Here is a 20,244-nt window from a genome sequence, read left to right as displayed (position 1 = left end):
TCAGGGTGTGACATAGAGATGATGTGCAGGAGCTTGCAGGGATATGTAATCTTTCCTGATGTCTACTTTGATGCTAATTAGCAGTTTCGAATCTGAGAGTAAATAGAGATGAATATATTGATAAAAATTGCCTTGTCTGTCTGAGAGAGATTTACACAGTTATCAAAACGTCACGCCAGGGTAAGCCTACACAAAACACAGCCCTTATGTTTCTAAAATTCCCCATGGAAAAACGATTGGAACCATTTCCCTGTTTGACCGCAAGGTTTTATGGGTATTGCGACACCTCCACTGTGGGGCTCTAATCTGTAGTGTTTATCATAAAACATCGTTGTCCATGCACATCTCACAAATCTACTTGTATCAGCAATATACTGTACCTCTTTCTAATGGCAAGTTTGCTACACTGATATTTTTCTAGCGCAGCCAGGACTCTTACACTCTATTTCCTTGGCAACTTGTGATGCAATTTAGCATCACAACCGCAGTTTGACATCCATCAATTGTACCACCCCTAAGGGGTATTCAGCCTGTGGTGAACATTTCCTCTCTTCACTTGAGGTGGAGTGTATTTAGGAGGGCTGATGCCTGCTCTGTTTTCATCTCCTTGTGACTAAACGGCAAACTTTTCATGCGTGTACCTTGTGAGGTCACCTTTATTTTTTATGCGTGCTAAACAAAGGACACCTCTGTTATGCTGTCAGAACAAGCTGTGAGGACGAGGTCGGCCATTACTGTAATACTGTGCTGTATGTCACGGCCAGACAGTGTGAAATAGTGAATTGGCAATTAAAAACATCTTGTCACAACTCAAGTGGGGTGTAGACCATCAGCGAGTAATTCCAAATGATCTCAGAGTTAGTCTATGAACAGTTATGGGAAATCCTGCAGGGGTAAGACAGTGGGATTGCTTGTTAACCACATAGAGCGAACACCTGAGACATGTTTGGTTCCAAAACACTGTCTCTGATATGGTGCCATTGTCTCCGCTTTTTATAATTGATGCAGCCGTGTTGTGGAGTTCAGCAAGTGAGCCTTGTAAAATCCATAGCACGATCATAGAACAAAAGACCCATTTGCACTCTCATTGTTTTGGGGCAAATGTAAAAAAAACTTTCCAAACTGCATCTGTAAATGAAACATTATGTTGGCTGCATATCTCCAGGGCCCCCGTGTAAACAGTTGCGTAAAGCCCTGAATAGTAAACCAGGTCCTATGGGTCTGATATTACGGATAGTTAGGAGGTAAAGAGTCCAAGGTCCTGGGTCTTGATTTTAATGAGCCTTGTTTTTCGCATTCTAATTTTTTCAACCTAGAACAAACTGTACACAACTGTTCCTTTAGTACAAACAGATCTGGGACATTCAGTCACCCAGAGTTAACTCATTATCTCCTTGCCTTTTTAGTCTGTAAATAAAGCCCAAGAAAAGGTTGAGATATGAGTCAGGGTCTGGCCTTCCGCTCAGTCTGGGCCTCTTGGCAGTGTAGTGGCTTCACCGTGGGGGAAACGTTGTGCCAACGTTTCCACTCCAGTCTTTAAACGATGAGAGGCTGCCATCATGACTCACAGTAATAGTATGTTTTAGGAGAACAACCACTCAATTTTCAGACATACAGGGGGGTGGATACCGCACACACACCCTCCTTTGATTCTTAAGATCTGCTATAGTAACAGGGCTTCACACTCGCTTCCTAACAAATGGACTGGCTAAAGACCGCCATTCAAAATGTAACTTTGAATTGAAACCACATCAAAGACTTTGTATCACGCACCAAAGGCACCTCACATACATGGCAGCTCCCATTCATATCCACTTCCTTAGTTAGCCGTCAGCACAAAAATGCAAAGTCAACCATTCAGCTGTTGGCAAATGTGAACCACCAGGACATAGTTCAAGTGAGAGGTCTGTCATAGGATGACCTCTGACCCCTGGAGGCACAACGGGTCAGGTCAGGCTCTGTGCAGAGACTGTATGGAGTCAGCAGTGTTTGCTAATGCTAACCCCCACTAGCTAACCCCTAAACCCCATTCCCGTCTCTCCCTCCCCCCAGCGTCTGGCTTATCCATGGTCAAGGTGCGGGTGCAGCACCCCCCAGAGGCAAGCGTGAAGATCCACCAGGTGCTGAAGGTGGGGTATGGGCCAGGCACAGTTAGGGAGCAGTCGGAGATGGTCACCTGGTCAGCAGGCCTCTCGGGGGCCAGGACCAGTGTTCTGCCAGGGGAGAGGGCCGAAGCCCCACCACCCAAACCCAGAGTCCAGGCCCAGACCCTCCACGGTGACTCCACCTACACAGAATCCTCCGGGTTCAAGTACTGCTTCAGGGAGGTCCGCAACGGCCAGGTGAGAACTCAAAATTACTTCTACTATTGATTCCTACAGATAACTGCCAAAATAAATGAAACACTTGAGTAAATTGAATCCAAGAATGGCGTAGCAGTCGGATGTGTCTTTGTCCTGTCTTGTCCCGTGTAAATAGTATTCGTATTTTTCGTATACATTTCGTATTTATTTTAATTTCACTTTCCATCTAGGAACTGAATATACATTCCTACATTCCGCCTCACCCAATGTGGTACGGACCTGCTATTTTTTATATACTTTTGAACCGTAACCCCAATCAGAAGCTAGCCAGATAACTAGCTACTAGCTAGTAGTCAGTTAGCCACTGCTGCGGTCTTCGCCCTTAACTCGGACACAGCCAGCTTCAATACCGGGCCGATACCTGCCAGTCTGCAAGCGCGATATCAACCCAGAGCATATAGGACTGCTTTTTCTCTACCACATCACCGGATTCCTGACGCAAGCTCTGGACAATTACACCGTATTATCACAGCTAGCTAGCTGCAACCGAGTGGCTACTACTGGCTAACACCTCTGTCCCGAAGCAAGCACCAGTTAGCCTTGAGCTAGCCTCGAGCTAGGCCCATCTGCCGGCTAGCTGCAGCGCGATATCAACCCAGAGCATATAGGACTGCTTTTTCTCTACCACATCACCGGATTCCTGACGCAAGCTCTGGACAATTACACCGTATCATCACAGCTAGCTAGCTGCAACCGAGTGGCTACTACTGGCTAACACCTCTGTCCCGAAGCAAGCACCAGTTAGCCTTGAGCTAGCCTCGAGCTAGGCCCATCTGCCGGCTAGCTGCAAGCGCGATATCAACCCAGAGCATATAGGACTGCTTTTTCTCTACCACATCACCGGATTCCTGACGCAAGCTCTGGACAATTACACCGTATCATCACAGCTAGCTAGCTGCAACCGAGTGGCTACTACTGGCTAACACCTCTGTCCCGAAGCAAGCACCAGTTAGCCTTGAGCTAGCCTCGAGCTAGGCCCATCTGCCGGCTAGCTGAAGAGCTAGTGCCACTGCCACGAAGCTAGCACCAGTTAGCAAACACTATTCTACAATTCACAACCTCTCTTTCGCCATCGCCATCTGGCTTGGATTCTCTGTCGACACAACCACGTCTGAGCAGACCCCCTCCGTCTGAGCAGACCACCCCCCGGGCTACTAACTTTACACGCCGCGTGCTAGCTTAGTGGAGGCCTCCTCTGCTCCATCTACGGCTGCCCCCTGGACACTATGATCACTTGGCTACATAGCTGATGCATGCTTGACTGTCCATTAATTCACGGTACTCCATTCTGTTTATTTGTGTCTTATCTGTCGGCTCTGTGCTTTAACTCAGGATCTGTGTGTAGTTAATCCGACCCTCTCTGCCTAGTCATCGCCATTTTTTACCTGTTGTTGCTGTGTCAGACTAGCACCCTGTTATTGCTGCTGTTATCTTACCTGTTGTTTTAGCTAGCTCTCCCAATCAAGACCTGCAATCACTTTATGCCTTATTGTATGTCTCTCTCAAATATCAATATGCCTTGCATACTGTTGTTCAGGCTAGTTTTCATTGTCATTGTTTTGGTTTGCAATGGACCCTGTAGTTCCACTCTCCGTACCTCTGATACCCCCTTTGTCCCACCCCCCACACATGCGGTGACCTCACCCATTGAGACCAGCATGTCCAGAGATACAACCTCTCTTATCATCACCCAGTGCCTGGGCTTGCCTCCGCTGTACCCGCGCCCCTCCATACCCCTGTCTGCACATTATGCCCAGACTCTATTCTACCACGCCCATAAATCTGCTCCTTTTATTCTTTGTCCCCAACGCTCTAGGCGACCAGTTTTGATAGCCTTTAGCCGCACCCTCATCCTACTACTCCTCTGTTCCTCGGGTGATGTGGAGGTAAACCCAGGCCCTGCATGTCCCCAGTCACCCTCATTTGTTGACTTCTGCGATCGAAAAAGCCTTGGCCTCATGCATGTCAACATCAGAAGCCTCCTCCCTAAGTTTGCCTTACTCACCGCTTTAGCACACTCTGCCAATCCTGATGTCCTTGCCGTGTCCGAATCCTGGCTTAGGAAGGCCACCAAAAATTCTGAGATTTCCATACCCAACTATAACACTTTCCGTCAAGATAGAACTGCCAAAGGGGGAGGAGTTGCAATCTACTGCAGAGATAGCCTGCAAAGTTCTGTCATACTTTCCAGGTCTATGCCCAAACAGTTCGAACTTCTAATTTTAAAAATTAATCTCTCCAGAAATAAGTCTCTCACTGTTGCCGCCTGCTACCGACCCCCCTCAGCTCCCAGCTGTGCCCTGGACACCATCTGTGAATTGATCGCTCCCCATCTAGCTTCAGAGTTTGTTCTGTTAGGTGACCTAAACTGGGATATGCTTAACACCCCGGCAGTCCTACAATCCAAGCTTGATGCCCTCAATCTCACACAAATCATCAAGGAACCCACCAGGTACAACCCTAAATCCGTAAACATGGGCACCCTAATAGACATTATCCTGACCAACCTGCCCTCCAAATACACCTCTGCTGTCTTCAATCAAGATCTCAGCGATCACTGCCTCATTGCCTGTATCCGCCACGGGTCTGCGGTCAAACGACCACCCCTCATCACTGTCAAACGCTCCCTAAAACACTTCTGCGAGCAGGCCTTTCTAATCGACCTGGCCCGGGTACCCTGGAAGGATATTGACCTCATCCCGTCAGTTGAGGATGCCTGGTCATTCTTTAAATGTTACTTCCTCACCATATTAGACAAGCATGCTCCGTTCAAAAAATGCAGAACCAAGAACAGATATAGCCCTTGGTTCACTCCAGACCTGACTGCCCTCGACCAGCACAAAAACATCCTGTGGCGAACTGCAATAGCATCGAAGAGCCCCCGCGATATGCAACTGTTCAGGGAAGTCAGGAACCAATACACGCAGTCAGTCAGGAAAGCAAAGGCCAGCTTTTTCAAGCAGAAATTCGCATCCTGTAGCTCTAACTCCAAAAAGTTCTGGGATACTGTAAAGTCCATGGAGAACAAGAGCACCTCCTCCCAGCTGCCCACTGCACTGAGGCTAGGTAACACGGTCACCACCGATAAATCCGTGATAATCGAAGACTTCAACAAGCATTTCTCAATGGCTGGCCATGCCTTCTTCCTGGCGACTCCAACCTTGGCCAACAGCCCCGCCCCCCCCGCTGCTACTCGCCCAAGCCTCCCCAGCTTCTCCTTTACCCAAATCCAGATAGCAGATGTTCTGAAAGAGCTGGAAAACCTGGACCCATACAAATCAGCTGGGCTTGACAATCTGGACCCCCTATTTCTGAAACTGTCCGCCGCCATTGTCGCACCCCCTATTACCAGCCTGTTCAACCTCTCCTTCGTATCATCTGAGATCCCCAAGGATTGGAAAGCTGCCGCGGTCATCCCCCTCTTCAAAGGGGGAGACACCCTGGACCCAAACTGTTACAGACCTATATCCATCCTGCCCTGCCTATCTAAGGTCTTCGAAAGCCAAGTCAACAAACAGATCACTGACCATCTCGAATCCCACCGTACCTTCTCCGCTGTGCAATCCGGTTTCCGAGCCGGTCACGGGTGCACCTCAGCCACGCTCAAGGTACTAAACGACATCATAACCGCCATCGATAAAAGACATTACTGTGCAGCCGTCTTCATCGACCTGGCCAAGGCTTTCGACTCTGTCAATCACCATATTCTTATCGGCAGACTCAGTAGCCTCGGTTTTTCTAATGACTGCCTTGCCTGGTTCACCAACTACTTTGCAGACAGAGTTCAGTGTGTCAAATCGGAGGGCATGTTGTCCGGTCCTCTGGCAGTCTCTATGGGGGTACCACAGGGTTCAATTCTCGGGCCGACTCTTTTCTCTGTATACATCAATGATGTTGCTCTTGCTGCGGGCGATTCCCTGATCCACCTCTACGCAGACGACACCATTCTATATACTTCCGGCCCTTCCTTGGACACTGTGCTATCTAACCTCCAAACGAGCTTCAATGCCATACAACACTCCTTCCGTGGCCTCCAACTGCTCTTAAACGCTAGTAAAACCAAATGCATGCTTTTCAACCGTTCGCTGCCTGCACCCGCACGCCCGACTAGCATCACCACCCTGGACGGTTCCGACCTAGAATATGTGGACATCTATAAGTACCTAGGTGTCTGGCTAGACTGCAAACTCTCCTTCCAGACTCATATCAAACATCTCCAATCCAAAATCAAATCAAGAATCGGCTTTCTATTCCGCAACAAAGCCTCCTTCACTCACGCCGCCAAACTTACCCTAGTAAAACTGACTATCCTGCCGATCCTCGACTTCGGCGATGTCATCTACAAAATAGCTTCCAACACTCTACTCAGCAAACTGGATGCAGTTTATCACAGTGCCATTCGTTTTGTTACTAAAGCACCTTATACGACCCACCACTGCGACCTGTATGCCCTAGTCGGCTGGCCCTCGCTACATGTTCGTCGTCAGACCCACTGGCTCCAGGTCATCTACAAGGCTATGCTAGGTAAAGTGCCGCCTTATCTCAGTTCACTGGTCACGATGGCTACACCCACCCGCAGCACGCGCTCCAGCAGGTGTATCTCACTGATCATCCCTAAAGCTAAAACCTCATTTGGACGCCTTTCCTTCCAGTTCTCTGCTGCCTGCGACTGGAACGAATTGCAAAAATCTCTGAAGTTGGAGACTTTTATCTCCCTCAACAACTTTAAAAATCTGCTATCCGAGCAGCTAACCGATCGCTGCAGCTGTACATAGTCCATCTGTAAACTACCCACCCAATTTACCTACCTCACCCCCCATACTGCTTTTATTTATTTACTTTTCTGCTCTTTTGCACACCAGTACCAATATCTCTTCTTGCACATGATTATCTGATGATTTATCACTCCAGTGTTAATCTGCTAAATTGTAATTATTCGATTTATTGCCTACCTCATGCCTTTTGCACACATTGTATATAGATTCTCTTTTTTTCTACCATGTTATTGACTTGTTTATTGTTTACTCCATGTGTAACTCTGTGTTGTCTGTTCACACTGCTATGCTTTATCTTGGCCAGGTCGCAGTTGCAAATGAGAACTTGTTCTCAACTAGCCTACCTGGTTAAATAAAGGTGAAATAAAAAATAAAAAATAAAAAATGAGGGATACAAAGTATATTGGAAGCAGGTGCTTCCACACAGGTGTGGAATTAACATCCCATCATGCTTAGGGTCATGTATAAAAATGCTGAGCAGACCCAGTTGCCCATTATTTTGGCTACCATGGCTAGAAGGTGCATTGAAGCTGTTCTGGTGCCTCGTGGTGGCCCAACACCCTATTAAGACACTTTATGTTGGTGTTTCCTTTATTTTGGCAGTTACCTGTATATATGTAATATGCATTAAATGATGTAGCTAAGTCTTAAGCAAGCCAATAGAAATAGGTGGCATTTCTCATTGTGGTTGTGCCAGTTTAAATCCAATGCTCTTCCTTCTCCTATACCCCTCAGTGCAGCTCACCTCTCCCAGGACTCAGGAGTCAGGACACCTGCTGCCGAGGGATTGGACTGGCCTGGGGCATCAACGAGTGTGTCCTATGTCCCCCTAACACAGGTAAAACCCCCCCTCTGGTAGTCACCGACCTGACTTCTACAGTGTGCCCTGTCCCAGTTCTCCTTTAAAGTGAAGCTTGGCCTTTTGTCCGTATCTCTCTTTTCTTTTTTTACAAGGTTTTTGAATTGAACCTTTATTTAACTAGGCAAGTACACTTGTCCTCTCCTTTCAGTCTTTCTATCACAAAACTGGTTAATCCTTTTTATCCCCCCACCTTCTGTCCCCTTTGTGTACCTATCCCTCCTCTCATCTCAAAACCAATCATTGTATACCAGAAACAAATGGGGAGGTCACTGCTGATTAGTAATCCCAGGTGCAACAATCAACAAATAGTAACACTTGTTGTACACTATGATCATATGCACTTTGTTTTTTGTTTATGTATACATGTGTAGATTAAGTAATGTATTGTAGATGACAGCTATGCCATGTTTGACTATGATTGTTTTTAGTGTCTCAAAACTTAATTTGAGTGGTCCATAATACATTTTTTGTATTATTGTGTGACACTTAAATACATTTTTTTAATGGTATGTCCCATGCTACAGTATAGTGGCTAGCCTAACAGCTTCTTCTTGTTAATCTCCTCTTCACTACCTTATTGACATTGACTTTGGTTTTTCGAAAGACAGGAGTGCTTCAGATTGGAGTGGAATTCCTTTTAGAAACCTTAAACCAGATGGCCTTGCTCTGTTGTCTGAAATTAAATAAGAACTTACGTATTACAGTATCAAATTATTAACTAGTTATAAACAGTACATACAGTTGTTGACATGTTTTACTCCAGACCTGACTAACCTGAATGGAATGTACTTTTCTCTTGGCCATATTTGTCATTAAGTTGGCTTTGCCCTCTCCCCTCCTAGACCATATCAACATCATGTCAAAAAGTAGTGAGCTAATGTTCTGTTTTCAACTTCTTTCATCACCACTATTCATTTGAACAGGAATCCAGACAGTCCTGAGAATGTTTTAGGTAACTCTCCTAAAGCCATCCCGGTAAAAGAAAAATGACTTGTTTTAGATAGCAATGCCCAGAAATCAACATGGTCTTGTTTGTATCTGTTCCTGTTAACTAACAGGGAATTCATACTATTCCACATTATTATTGCTGTTATCAGTAATGGACATATTATGTAACAGATTGACTCCACGCTTAGCCAGAGCCCGTAAGAAATACAGAACATTATGTCGCCTGCTCTGTAGGGTCACTGATAAATACAAACACGTGGAAGTAAATCACCAAACAAGGCGTTTTTTCTTTCTGTTCAACAACCGGGAAGATATGCATGGTTTTCCTCATTTTGATTTAGACTACGAATGAAACCTCCTCAATTGCAATTTCTCCCTCCGTGCAAACAATTCTCCAAACATTACCATAAATAAATGGTTAATACCGAACAATAGAGGCCTTGTCCAAAACTCTGGCCTGGGATCACAGTCGTTTGAAACACTAAGTACTTTCTCCTTTCCATTTCCTTTGAGGAATGTCCTTTGAATCTTTACTCTGCAACCTCAAGTTACTTCACAACTTCCCACTTGTCTCCCAAGACTGCAAAAGTCCTCCAAATAGAGCTTTGTTTGATGTGAGAGGAGAGACAGCTGGGAGGGAGATTGTTAGCAGACAGGTGACCAATATTGTGTGATTTAGGCTGCCAACAGTCCAGCAAACAATTGGGAGTAACATAGCTCGCTGGAGATGGGGTTGATAGCCAATGTTAGATAAGAGTGTATTTTCCACTCTAGACTGACGGTGAGTCATCATGCTCGTATGGTAAAAAAAAACTTTATTTGCTTTGCTTGATTTAGTTGACCCAGAGCACTCCGGTGTATCCCATGGCTCCTGTACGCTTGGCTCTCTCTCTGTGGCGCTACATGCTGCTCGTCTTCCATGGTGGGATCAGGAACTGTACAGTACACACAGATTGACCACTAAAAGTATCTGAAATCTCGTGCAGGCTCTGCAGGAGAAAGAAGGTCTAGAAAAGATTGACCCAGTGAATTGTACTGTAGACACAGCTATTGGCACTACATGACTAGGTATCCCCTTTCCCTTTACAACATTAGCGCTCACACAGGGTCTCCCAAGTATTGCTATTTAAACATCATTATGTGAATTGCCATTTCAGGAAACGGAGTCGATGGGAGCTGTCCGGCTGGATTTGAGAGGATCAACGGCACCCAGTGTGTTGGTGAGTACCATCAGTCCCTCTGAGTACACCTGAGTACACCTGACTATACCACTTACTGTAGAATGATGGTGGTCTTCTACAATCTTAGAAAAAAAGGGCTCCAAAAGGGTTTTTCTACTGTCCCCATACCTTTTTGTTTCCAGGTGGAACTCTTTTGGGTTCCATGTAGAACCCTCTGTGGAAAGGGTTCTAAATGGAACTCAAAAGGGTTCTACCTGGAAACAAAAAGGTTATAACTCGAACCAAAAAGGGTTCTTCAAAGGGTTTTCCTATGGGGACAGCCAAAGAACACTTTTTGGAACAGGAGAACTGACAGGAAAAGATGTGTGTTGAAATGTTATGAAATTATATTTGACAGTATTTATTTTTAAACAAATACCAGGTGAAATAGGGGTGGAAAAGAGAAGCATTGCAATGGTCTATCTTCATAATATGACCTCTCTCATTTTCATTTGATGTTTTGAGTGTAACAATGTATGATATCACTTCATCGAGTCAGCAGCTGTCTCCTTAGCTTGTCACACTGTATTCCATATAGGCTCAGCTCAAACACACACATAGAAAAGCTCTTTGAAGCAGCTCGTTATTCAACCCAGTCTTGTCACTTGGCCCAGAGATCTACTGTCGAACGCTGAAGAGTCTGAGGTGATAAGCTCTGAAACCACGAGCCATGCCTTGATTATCTGCCACTATGGAATGGCTGCTTCATCTGTCTCTGTAGAGCCTAATAAGATATGAGAGGGAACGGAGAAAACAGAGCACAAGTCTCCGCTGATGGTAACATGCAAATGCTATCATGCTGGCTATGAATCACTCAGGCTCGTCCAAACACATGGGATAGCGCTCAGATGGGGACATACTAATGTGGTTGTGCTCATTCATGGTGAATCTGCTATTGATCTGAGAGGTGCACATACCCAAGGGCAGGCCACAGTGACACCATGCCACTCATCCGTATGATGACATGCATGTAGTTTTAGTTGATAAATTACATATTGCAAAAACATCACCTGCGATTCTTCAGAATAGCATTGAGGCTCGTGGTATTATATTGTACATGCACATTAGTTAGCAGCTGATATAAATGGAGAGAAAAAAAACGACATTGATCTGTAAGTTAAATTCAAGAACTTAAAGGAGCATACTGTATTCACCTCACTAACATGCCTCAATGGATATAGTATATATATTACTGTTATTTGGCAGGAGAAACTTTTTCACTCCTGCATCTATATAGAAAGATTTAACATAGTAACTCAAATGGATTAGGTTCTGACAGATAATGATATAAACCATATTTGCAACGCTGCCTTTAAATGTCTATTTGTAGCAAGAAGGTCTACAGTGAATTGGTGATGAGTTCAGCTCACTCCAATAACCCAACAGATGCAGCGTATGTTAGGCCAGTTGGTTGTATAACCTGACTGCTGGAAAACCATTTCTCCAGGAAGAGCCAGATAGTGTGAGAAGTAATGACTACACCAGGCCCTGTTGCATCACTCACTCAATCTCCCTAACTCCCTGAGAGTTACAGTACATCTCGTGTCGTAAGCTGCTACGATATTGATGAGGACGGGGTTGGATAAACACTGATATGTTTATGTTATGGTTTTCGTTTACACTCACGTTGGATGTCGCCAGACTTTTTAGTTGAGTGTTTCCAAGATTATGAGTTCAGGTTGGGGCTAGTTTTTCCAAGGTCTCAGCTACAACTACAGTTTATAAAAATGTATTTGTTTCACATAGAATTAACTCTGAGCACAAATGTTTGTCATGTCTAACCATCCTCATTGGGTTTCAAGTCAGTCACTATTAATATCCCCAGAATATTAATGTCCTCTGTGACCAGGGTCTCCCCCTGCAGGTACAGTATATCAGTGGGGAGCCCTATTATCCCCCTGGCCTTCAGGAAGAGGGTTCATGACTATTTCCTGTTTGTGGATCCTATGGGTGGATGGGGTTAGGGAATAGGGATGTGACCGTAGTGTTTCCCTTCCTAGATGTTAATGAGTGTTTGCAGCCAGGCTTCTGTGAGAACGGCAACTGTGTGAACACTCGGGGGAGCTATAGTTGTGTCTGCAGGCAAGGATACATACTGGACGCCTCTCACGGGATCTGTATCTGTAAGTAGCCTACAGGGCACCCTGCTCAAAGGAGAGGAAGAGAATGCTGCGCTGCTATGCCGCGGTGTCTGGAATGAGCAGGAATAACGCATGGCCGAGGTGCTATGGAGCTGAACTGTACAAAACATTACACACAACCTCCCATATAAAAACAAGTTGAGTAAAGAGATAGAGGAAAATTGAATGTGTTTAGGATGTGTTGGATATTAGCAGTGTTTCCCCAAGGATTTTCCTCCAGCAGCGGTGGCAAAGGTGGGGGGTGGGGGGGTAGTGGGCATGGCCAATGGCGCAAACCGACCCCAAACATTTTGTTTTACAGGTATTTTCCTGTAATTCTACATATTTTGCCATTTGTGAAGTTTTTTTTTTTTTACAGTTTTAAAGCTAGTTTCTTGCAATTCTACATATTTTGTCATGGGGCTGAGAGAATAAATTGCAGTTTTAAAGCTAGTTTCCTGCAATTCTACACATTTTGTCATGGCTTATGCCGTGTTCTTATGCTATCTGAGTGACTCAAACATTAGAACAAAATCAATGGGATACAAAAAGCAAAATCAATCATTATATTTTTATTTATTTTTTGATTCTCTCTAACTGTCTAGTTTTTATTTTGGTGATTCTTAGTTCTCAAAGGTGGTCTTATTTTTAAAAAGATATAACTCCATTATCTTTTCTTCATACTTTATATCAGGTTTTCGTCATTTAACTTTACACTGAAAACGTTTTACCTACCAAAAAAAGTGTTCTATCTTTTGGAGTGGCGGCAACAGTTTAGCAGCTGCGGCTGGGGAAACACTGTGTAGGACAGGTAAACTACCTCATGTAATAAAAATGTCCATTATCTTTACTCATGCTCATCCCAAAAATGAGTTCAACTTTCACACACTTTTAGATTGAACATTATTCAGTAGTACTTTACATTAACTGTGCTGTATTATAAAACATACATTACACATCTATACGCACATCACAAACATCACATTACAGCGCCTGAAGTTCTGTGACACTCGGCCTGCTTATTCTAACTGGCATTTTACGATTGTCAGTGCTTCTGAAATGCTGGTTGGCCTGTGTGTTGCCTTTGGATCTGACGCAGTTTGCATCTGCTTGTCTGGGGCCACCCTCTCTATCCAGTCCGCCCCAGCTCTTGGCTCTAACTGTTGGAAGCTGTTTGTTTTGTGCATCGTTGACTCTGAGCGGTCATCTTTAAATAATGTGTTGCCAAAAAGTTCATGCGAATGCTTTCAGCTTTTCTGTTTTCTTGCTCTCTGAAGCGAGGGTTTAACAGCGATACATTTCTTGTTGGCCAATTTCTTGTTTTTTCTGACGTGTGGTACTTCTGCAACTCATTGTCTGTCTTCAGTTGAATATTTCTGTTTCTTAACCCGACTAAAGCAACAGAATGCCTACCAGAAGTGACACAAATTGTGATACAAAAAGCAAAGACGAAGAGTACACCAGCATTATATTTCAAGATAATGTGTGAATCAACAATCAGCATGTGTTGAGCCTGCATGTTGGGTTTGGTGTCTTCTTTTGCTTGAGGCCTTTTGGGACATGAAGCTGTTTCAGTATGGCTATAATACCGCTATTTTCTCTCCACCATTCTCCCATTGGCATGTCCTCATCCTATCTTCCTCTTGCAGCCCGTAAGGTGATCTCGGAGGATAAGGGCCAGTGCTATCGTATCCTAAACTCTGGCTCTGGCCGTGGTAGCTGCTCCGTGCCCATCCTCAGGAACATCACCAAGCAGATCTGCTGCTGCAGCCGTGTGGGCAAGGCCTGGGGCAAGAACTGTGAGAGGTGTCCCTACTTTGGATCAGGTGAGCATCCCTATTCTGATTCAAACCTCCACATCATACTGGTCCGGCATTGGATAATCATAATGCAGCTAGTGCCCAGTGTTAACATCTGCCTAAGTCACAGTATGTACACTGAACAAAAATATAAACGCAACATGTAAAGTGTTGGTCCCATGTTTCATGAGCTGAAATAAAAGATCCCAGAACATTTCCATACGCACAAAAAAGCTTATTTCTTTCAAATGTTGTGCACAAATTTGTTTAAATCCCTGTTAGTGAGCATTTCTCCTTTACCAAGATATTCCATCCACATGACAGGTGTTGCATATCAATCATATTCATTACACAGGTGCACCTTGTGCTGGGGGCAACTGGCATGCTGACTGTAGGAATGTGCACCAGAGCTGTTGACAGAGAATTGAATGTTAATCTCTCTACCATAAGCCGCCTCCAACGTCATTGTAGAGAATTTGGCAGTACGTTCAACCGGCCTCACAACCGCAGACCACGTGTATGGCGTTGTGTGGGCGAGCGGTTTGCTTATGTCATGGTTGTGAACAGAGTGCCCCATGGTGGCGGTGCAGGTATGGTTAGGCATAAGCTACGGACAATGAACACAATTTCATTTTATCGATGGCAATTTGAATATACAGAGATTTTTTATTTTATTTTTATTTCACCTTTATTTAACCAGGTAGGCTAGTTGAGAACAAGTTCTCATTTGCAACTGCGACCTGGCCAAGATAAAGCATAGCAGTGTGAACAGACAACACAGAGTTACACATGGAGTAAACAATAAACAAGTCAATAACATGGTAGAAAAAAAAGAGAATCTATATACAATGTGTGCAAAAGGCATGAGGTAGGCAATAAATCGAATAATTACAATTTAGCAGATTAACACTGTAGTGATAAATCATCAGATGATCATGTGCAAGAAGAGATACTGGTGTGCAAAAGAGCAGAAAAGTAAATAAATAAAAGCAGTATGGGGGGTGAGGTAGGTAAATTGGGTGGGTAGTTTACAGATGGACTATGTACAGCTGCAGCGATCGGTTAGCTGCTCGGATAGCAGATTTTTAAAGTTGTTGAGGGAGATAAAAGTCTCCAACTTCAGAGATTTTTGCAATTCGTTCCAGTCGCAGGCAGCAGGGAATCGCCCGCAGCAAGAGCAACATCATTGATGTATACAGAGAAAAGAGTCGGCCCGAGAATTGAACCCTGTGGTACCCCCATAGAGACTGCCAGAGGACCGGACAACATGCCCTCCGATTTGACACACTGAACTCTGTCTGCAAAGTAGTTGGTGAACCAGGCAAGGCAGTCATTAGAAAAACCGAGGCTACTGAGTCTGCCGATAAGAATATGGTGATTGACAGAGTCGAAAGCCTTGGCCAGGTCGATGAAGACGGCTGCACAGTAATGTCTTTTATCGATGGCGGTTATGATATCGTTTAGTACCTTGAGCGTGGCTGAGGTGCACCCGTGACCGGCTCGGAAACCGGATTGCACAGCGGAGAAGGTACGGTGGGATTCGAGATGGTCAGTGATCTGTTTGTTGACTTGGCTTTCGAAGACCTTAGATAGGCAGGGCAGGATGGATATAGGTCTGTAACAGTTTGGGTCCAGGGTGTCTCCCCCTTTGAAGAGGGGGATGACCGCGGCAGCTTTCCAATCCTTGGGGATCTCAGATGATACGAAGGAGAGGTTGAACAGGCTGGTAATAGGGGGTGCGACAATGGCGGCGGACAGTTTCAGAAATAGGGGGTCCAGATTGTCAAGCCCAGCTGATTTGTATGGGTCCAGGTTTTCCAGCTCTTTCAGAACATCTGCTATCTGGATATGGGTAAAGGAGAAGCTGGGGAGGCTTGGGCGAGTAGCAGCGGGGGGGGCGGGGCTGTTGGCCAAGGTTGGAGTCGCCAGGAGGAAGGCATGGCCAGCCATTGAGAAATGTTTGTTGAAGTTTTCGATTATCACGGACTTATCAGTGGTGACCGTGTTACCTAGCCTCAGTGCAGTGGGCAGCTGGGAGGAGGTGCTCTTGTTTTCCATGGACTTTACAGTATCCCAGAACTTTTTGGAGTTAGAGCTACAGGATGCAAATTTCTGCTTGAAAAAGCTGGCCTTTGCTTTCCTGACTGACTGCGTGTATTGGTTCCTGACTTCCCTGAACAGTTGCATATCGCGGGGGCTCTTCGATGCTATTGCAGTTCGCCACAGGATGTTTTTGTGCTGGTCGAGGGCAGTCAGGTCTGGAGTGAACCAAGGGCTATATCTGTTCTTGGTTCTGCATTTTTTGAACGGAGCATGCTTGTCTAATATGGTGAGGAAGTAACTTTTAAAGAATGACCAGGCATCCTCAACTGACGGGATGAGGTCAATATCCTTCCAGGGTACCCGGGCCAGGTCGATTAGAAAGGCCTGCTCGCAGAAGTGTTTTAGGGAGCGTTTGACAGTGATGAGGGGTGGTCGTTTGACCGCGGACCCGTGGCGGATACAGGCAATGAGGCAGTGATCGCTGAGATCTTGATTGAAGACAGCAGAGGTGTATTTGGAGGGCAGGTTGGTCAGGATAATGTCTATTAGGGTGCCCATGTTTACGGATTTAGGGTTGTACCTGGTGGGTTCCTTGATGATTTGTGTGAGATTGAGGGCATCAAGCTTGGATTGTAGGACTGCCGGGGTGTTAAGCATATCCCAGTTTAGGTCACCTAACAGAACAAACTCTGAAGCTAGATGGGGAGCGATCAATTCACAGATGGTGTCCAGGGCACAGCTGGGAGCTGAGGGGGGTCGGTAGCAGGCGGCAACAGTGAGAGACTTATTTCTGGAGAGATTAATTTTTAAAATTAGAAGTTCGAACTGTTTGGGCATAGACCTGGAAAGTATGACAGAACTTTGCAGGCTATCTCTGCAGTAGATTGCAACTCCTCCCCCTTTGGCAGTTCTATCTTGACGGAAAGTGTTATAGTTGGGTATGGAAATCCCAGAATTTTTGGTGGCCTTCCTAAGCCAGGATTCGGACACGGCAAGGACATCAGGGTTGGCAGAGTGTGCTAAAGCGGTGAGTAAGGCAAACTTAGGGAGGAGGCTTCTGATGTTGACATGCATGAGGCCAAGGCTTTTTCGATCACAGAAGTCAACAAATGAGGGTGACTGGGGACATGCAGGGCCTGGGTTTACCTCCACATCACCCGAGGAACAGAGGAGTAGTAGGATGAGGGTGCGGCTAAAGGCTATCAAAACTGGTCGCCTAGAGCGTTGGGGACAAAGAATAAAAGGAGCAGATTTATGGGCGTGGTAGAATAGATTCTGGGCATAATGTGCAGACAGGGGTATGGTGGGGCACGGGTACAGCGGAGGCAAGCCCAGGCACTGGGTGATGATAAGAGAGGTTGTATCTCTGGACATGCTGGTCTCAATGGGTGAGGTCACCGCATGTGTGGGGGGTGGGACAAAGGAGGTATCAGAGGTACGGAGAGTGGAACTACGGGGTCCATTGCAAACCAAAACAATGATAATGATAACTAGCCTGAACAACAGTATGCAAGGCATATTGATATTTGAGAGAGACATACAATAAGGCATAAAGTGATTGCAGGTCTTGATTGGGAGAGCTAGCTAAAACAACAGGTAAGATAACAGCAGCAATAACAGGGTGCTAGTCTAACACAGCAACAACAGGTAAAAATGGCGACGACTAGGCAGAGAGGGTCGGATTAACTACACACAGATCCTGAGTTAAAGCACAGAGCCGACAGATAAAACACAAATAAACAGAATGGAGTACCGTGAATTAATGGACAGTCAAGCAGGCATCAGCTATGTAGCCAAGTGATCATAGTGTCCAGGGGGCAGCCGTAGATGGAGCAGGGAGGCCTCCACTAAGCTAGCACGCAGCGTTTAAAGTTAGTAGCCCGGGGGGTGGTCTGCTCAGACGGAGGGGGTCTGCTCAGACGTGGTCGTGTCGACAGAGAATCCAAGCCGGATGGCGATGGCGAAAGAGAGGTTGTGAATTGTAGAATTGTGTTTGCTAACTGGTGCTAGCTTCGTGGCAGTGGCGCTAGCTGTGCTAGCTGCAAGCTAGCTGTGAGGATCAGAAGTAGTGGCTCAGGGATTACGGCAGGAATCCGGCGTTGTTGTCGAGAGACAGTCCGATGCTGGTAAATTGGTGAGTAATATCCAGGCTAATAACAGGGCTGGTGTCTGTGCAGAAGGTAAAAGCTGCTAGCAGCGGCAAAAAATTGCTAAATTAGCTTGTAGCTGATTTAGACCAGTTGTGATGGATTGGCAGGGCTCTGTGTCGGCAAAAAAAGGTCCAGGCCAATTGGCAAAATATGTATTGTAGCACAAGAATTAGCTGGAGGACCTCTTCGGCTAGCCGGGAGATTGGCCTAGCTCGAGGCTAGCTCAAGGCTAACTGTTGCTTGCTTCGGGACAGAGACGTTAGCCAGGAGTAGCCACTCAGATTGCAGCTAGCTATCTGATCCGGTGTAAAGGTCCAGAGCTTGCGGTAGTAATCTGGAGATTTGGTAGAGAAAAAGCAGTCCGATATTCTCTGGGTTGATATCGCGCTGTGCAGACTGGCATGTATTGACCAAGCTGAGGCTGGCTGGTGTCCGAGTTAACGGTAAAGACCACTAGCAGTGACTAACTGATAACTAGCTAGTAGTTAGTTAGCTGGCTAGCTTCTGATGGGGGTTCCGGTTCTAAAGTATAAAAATAGCAGATCCGTACCACATTGGGTGTTGGGGGTTGCAGGAGAGTATATTCAGTCCGTAGATGGAAAGTGAGATTAAAATATAAACGGAAAAAACGAGGAAAACGATTATTTACACGGGACACGACAAAACACACGTCCGACTGCTACGCCATCTTGGATGCGTGACCAAGGTGATCAGAAGGTGACCAAGAACCCGATGGTCATTCTGATAGTGCTCCAGAGTTCCTCTGTGGAGGAGATGTGAGAAAACAGGTTTTTATCACATGTACATAAGTATTCAGACGCTTTACTCAGTACTTTGTTGAAGGACCTTTGGCAGCGATTACAGCCTCTAGTCTTCTTGGGTATGACGCTACAAGCTTGGCACACCTGTATTTGGGGAGCTTCTCCTATTCTCTGCAGATCCTCTCAAGCTCTGTCAGGTTGGATGGGGAGCGTCACTGCACAGCTATTTTCAGGTCTCTCCAGAGATGTTCGAGTGGGTTCAAGTCCGAGCTTTGGCTGGGCAACTCAAGGACATTCAGACACTTGTCCCAAAGCCACTCCTGCGTTGTCGTGTGTAGATTTATAAGTGGAAAAAACGATTTAATAAATTTTACAATAACGCTGTAATGTAACAAAATGTGTAAAAAGTCAATGGGTCTGAATACTTTCCGAATGCACTGTATATGGGTATGAAACACACTAACCAATTGAATCCTGCTTGTGGCGTTCTCTGTTTGCTCCTGACAGTTGCTTTCAAGGAGATCTGCCCAGCAGGGCCTGGCTACCACTACTCTGCCTCTGCCATCAAGTTCAACCAGAGGGTGGTGGAGCAGCACGGGACTGGAGGTCCCCCTGTCATATCCCAGAGCACCCCACAGACCAGGCCACAACAACCAGCCCAAACTAGTCCCCAACAATCTTTAAGCTCAGGCTCTCTCCCTCCCCAAACCAGGCCTCAACAACCAGGTAGCACTACTCTGCTCACCACTCTGACGAGACCTCAGCAACCATCAAGCTCAGGCCCTTACAATCCGCAAATTGGATCCCAACAACCTTCAAGCAGTGGTGCACTGACTCCCCAAACTAGACCCCAACAGCCAGATGGTAGAGCTCTCACACCTCAGACCAGACCCCAGCAGCCATCGAGTGGAGGCTCCCTGTCCCCCCAGGGCAGACCACACATCCCAGCCATCTCTGTTACAGCAGGACCCACCCGGGTGGTGACAGGTGAGTAGAGAATAACTCATAGCAACCTTAAGGAGATTCCTCATCGTACAGTGAAGAGTTTCATTCCAAAACGCGATATAACCATTTTCAGAACTGTTTGTAAATTAACATGAATTAAAAACACATCTTATGTAGGGCTGTTATGGTGACCGTATTACCGCCACACCGACCGCAGTCAAATTCCCCCTTCCCCTGTTCCGAGACAGGTGCATGATA

The 20,244-nt window shown here is 45.8% G+C and overlaps 1 protein-coding gene across 1 annotated transcript in view; it reads left to right on the top strand.

Moving 5' to 3' along the window:
- The window catches only part of LOC139549109 (latent-transforming growth factor beta-binding protein 4-like), an 81,915-nt gene that overhangs the window by 40,316 nt on the left and 21,355 nt on the right, over positions 1-20,244 (top strand). The window contains exons 7-12 of the mRNA XM_071359245.1: positions 2,053-2,342; positions 7,874-7,976; positions 10,106-10,168; positions 12,169-12,291; positions 13,938-14,114; positions 19,549-20,028. Coding sequence (XP_071215346.1) covers positions 2,053-2,342; positions 7,874-7,976; positions 10,106-10,168; positions 12,169-12,291; positions 13,938-14,114; positions 19,549-20,028 — 1,236 coding nt within the window. The remainder of the gene's footprint in view (positions 1-2,052; positions 2,343-7,873; positions 7,977-10,105; positions 10,169-12,168; positions 12,292-13,937; positions 14,115-19,548; positions 20,029-20,244) is intronic.

The sequence above is a fragment of the Salvelinus alpinus genome, chromosome 22 (assembly GCF_045679555.1).
Source record: "Salvelinus alpinus chromosome 22, SLU_Salpinus.1, whole genome shotgun sequence".
NCBI lineage: Eukaryota > Metazoa > Chordata > Actinopteri > Salmoniformes > Salmonidae > Salvelinus > Salvelinus alpinus.
Note: the sequence above shows the minus strand (reverse complement) of the source record. Positions and strands in the feature narration are given on the sequence as shown.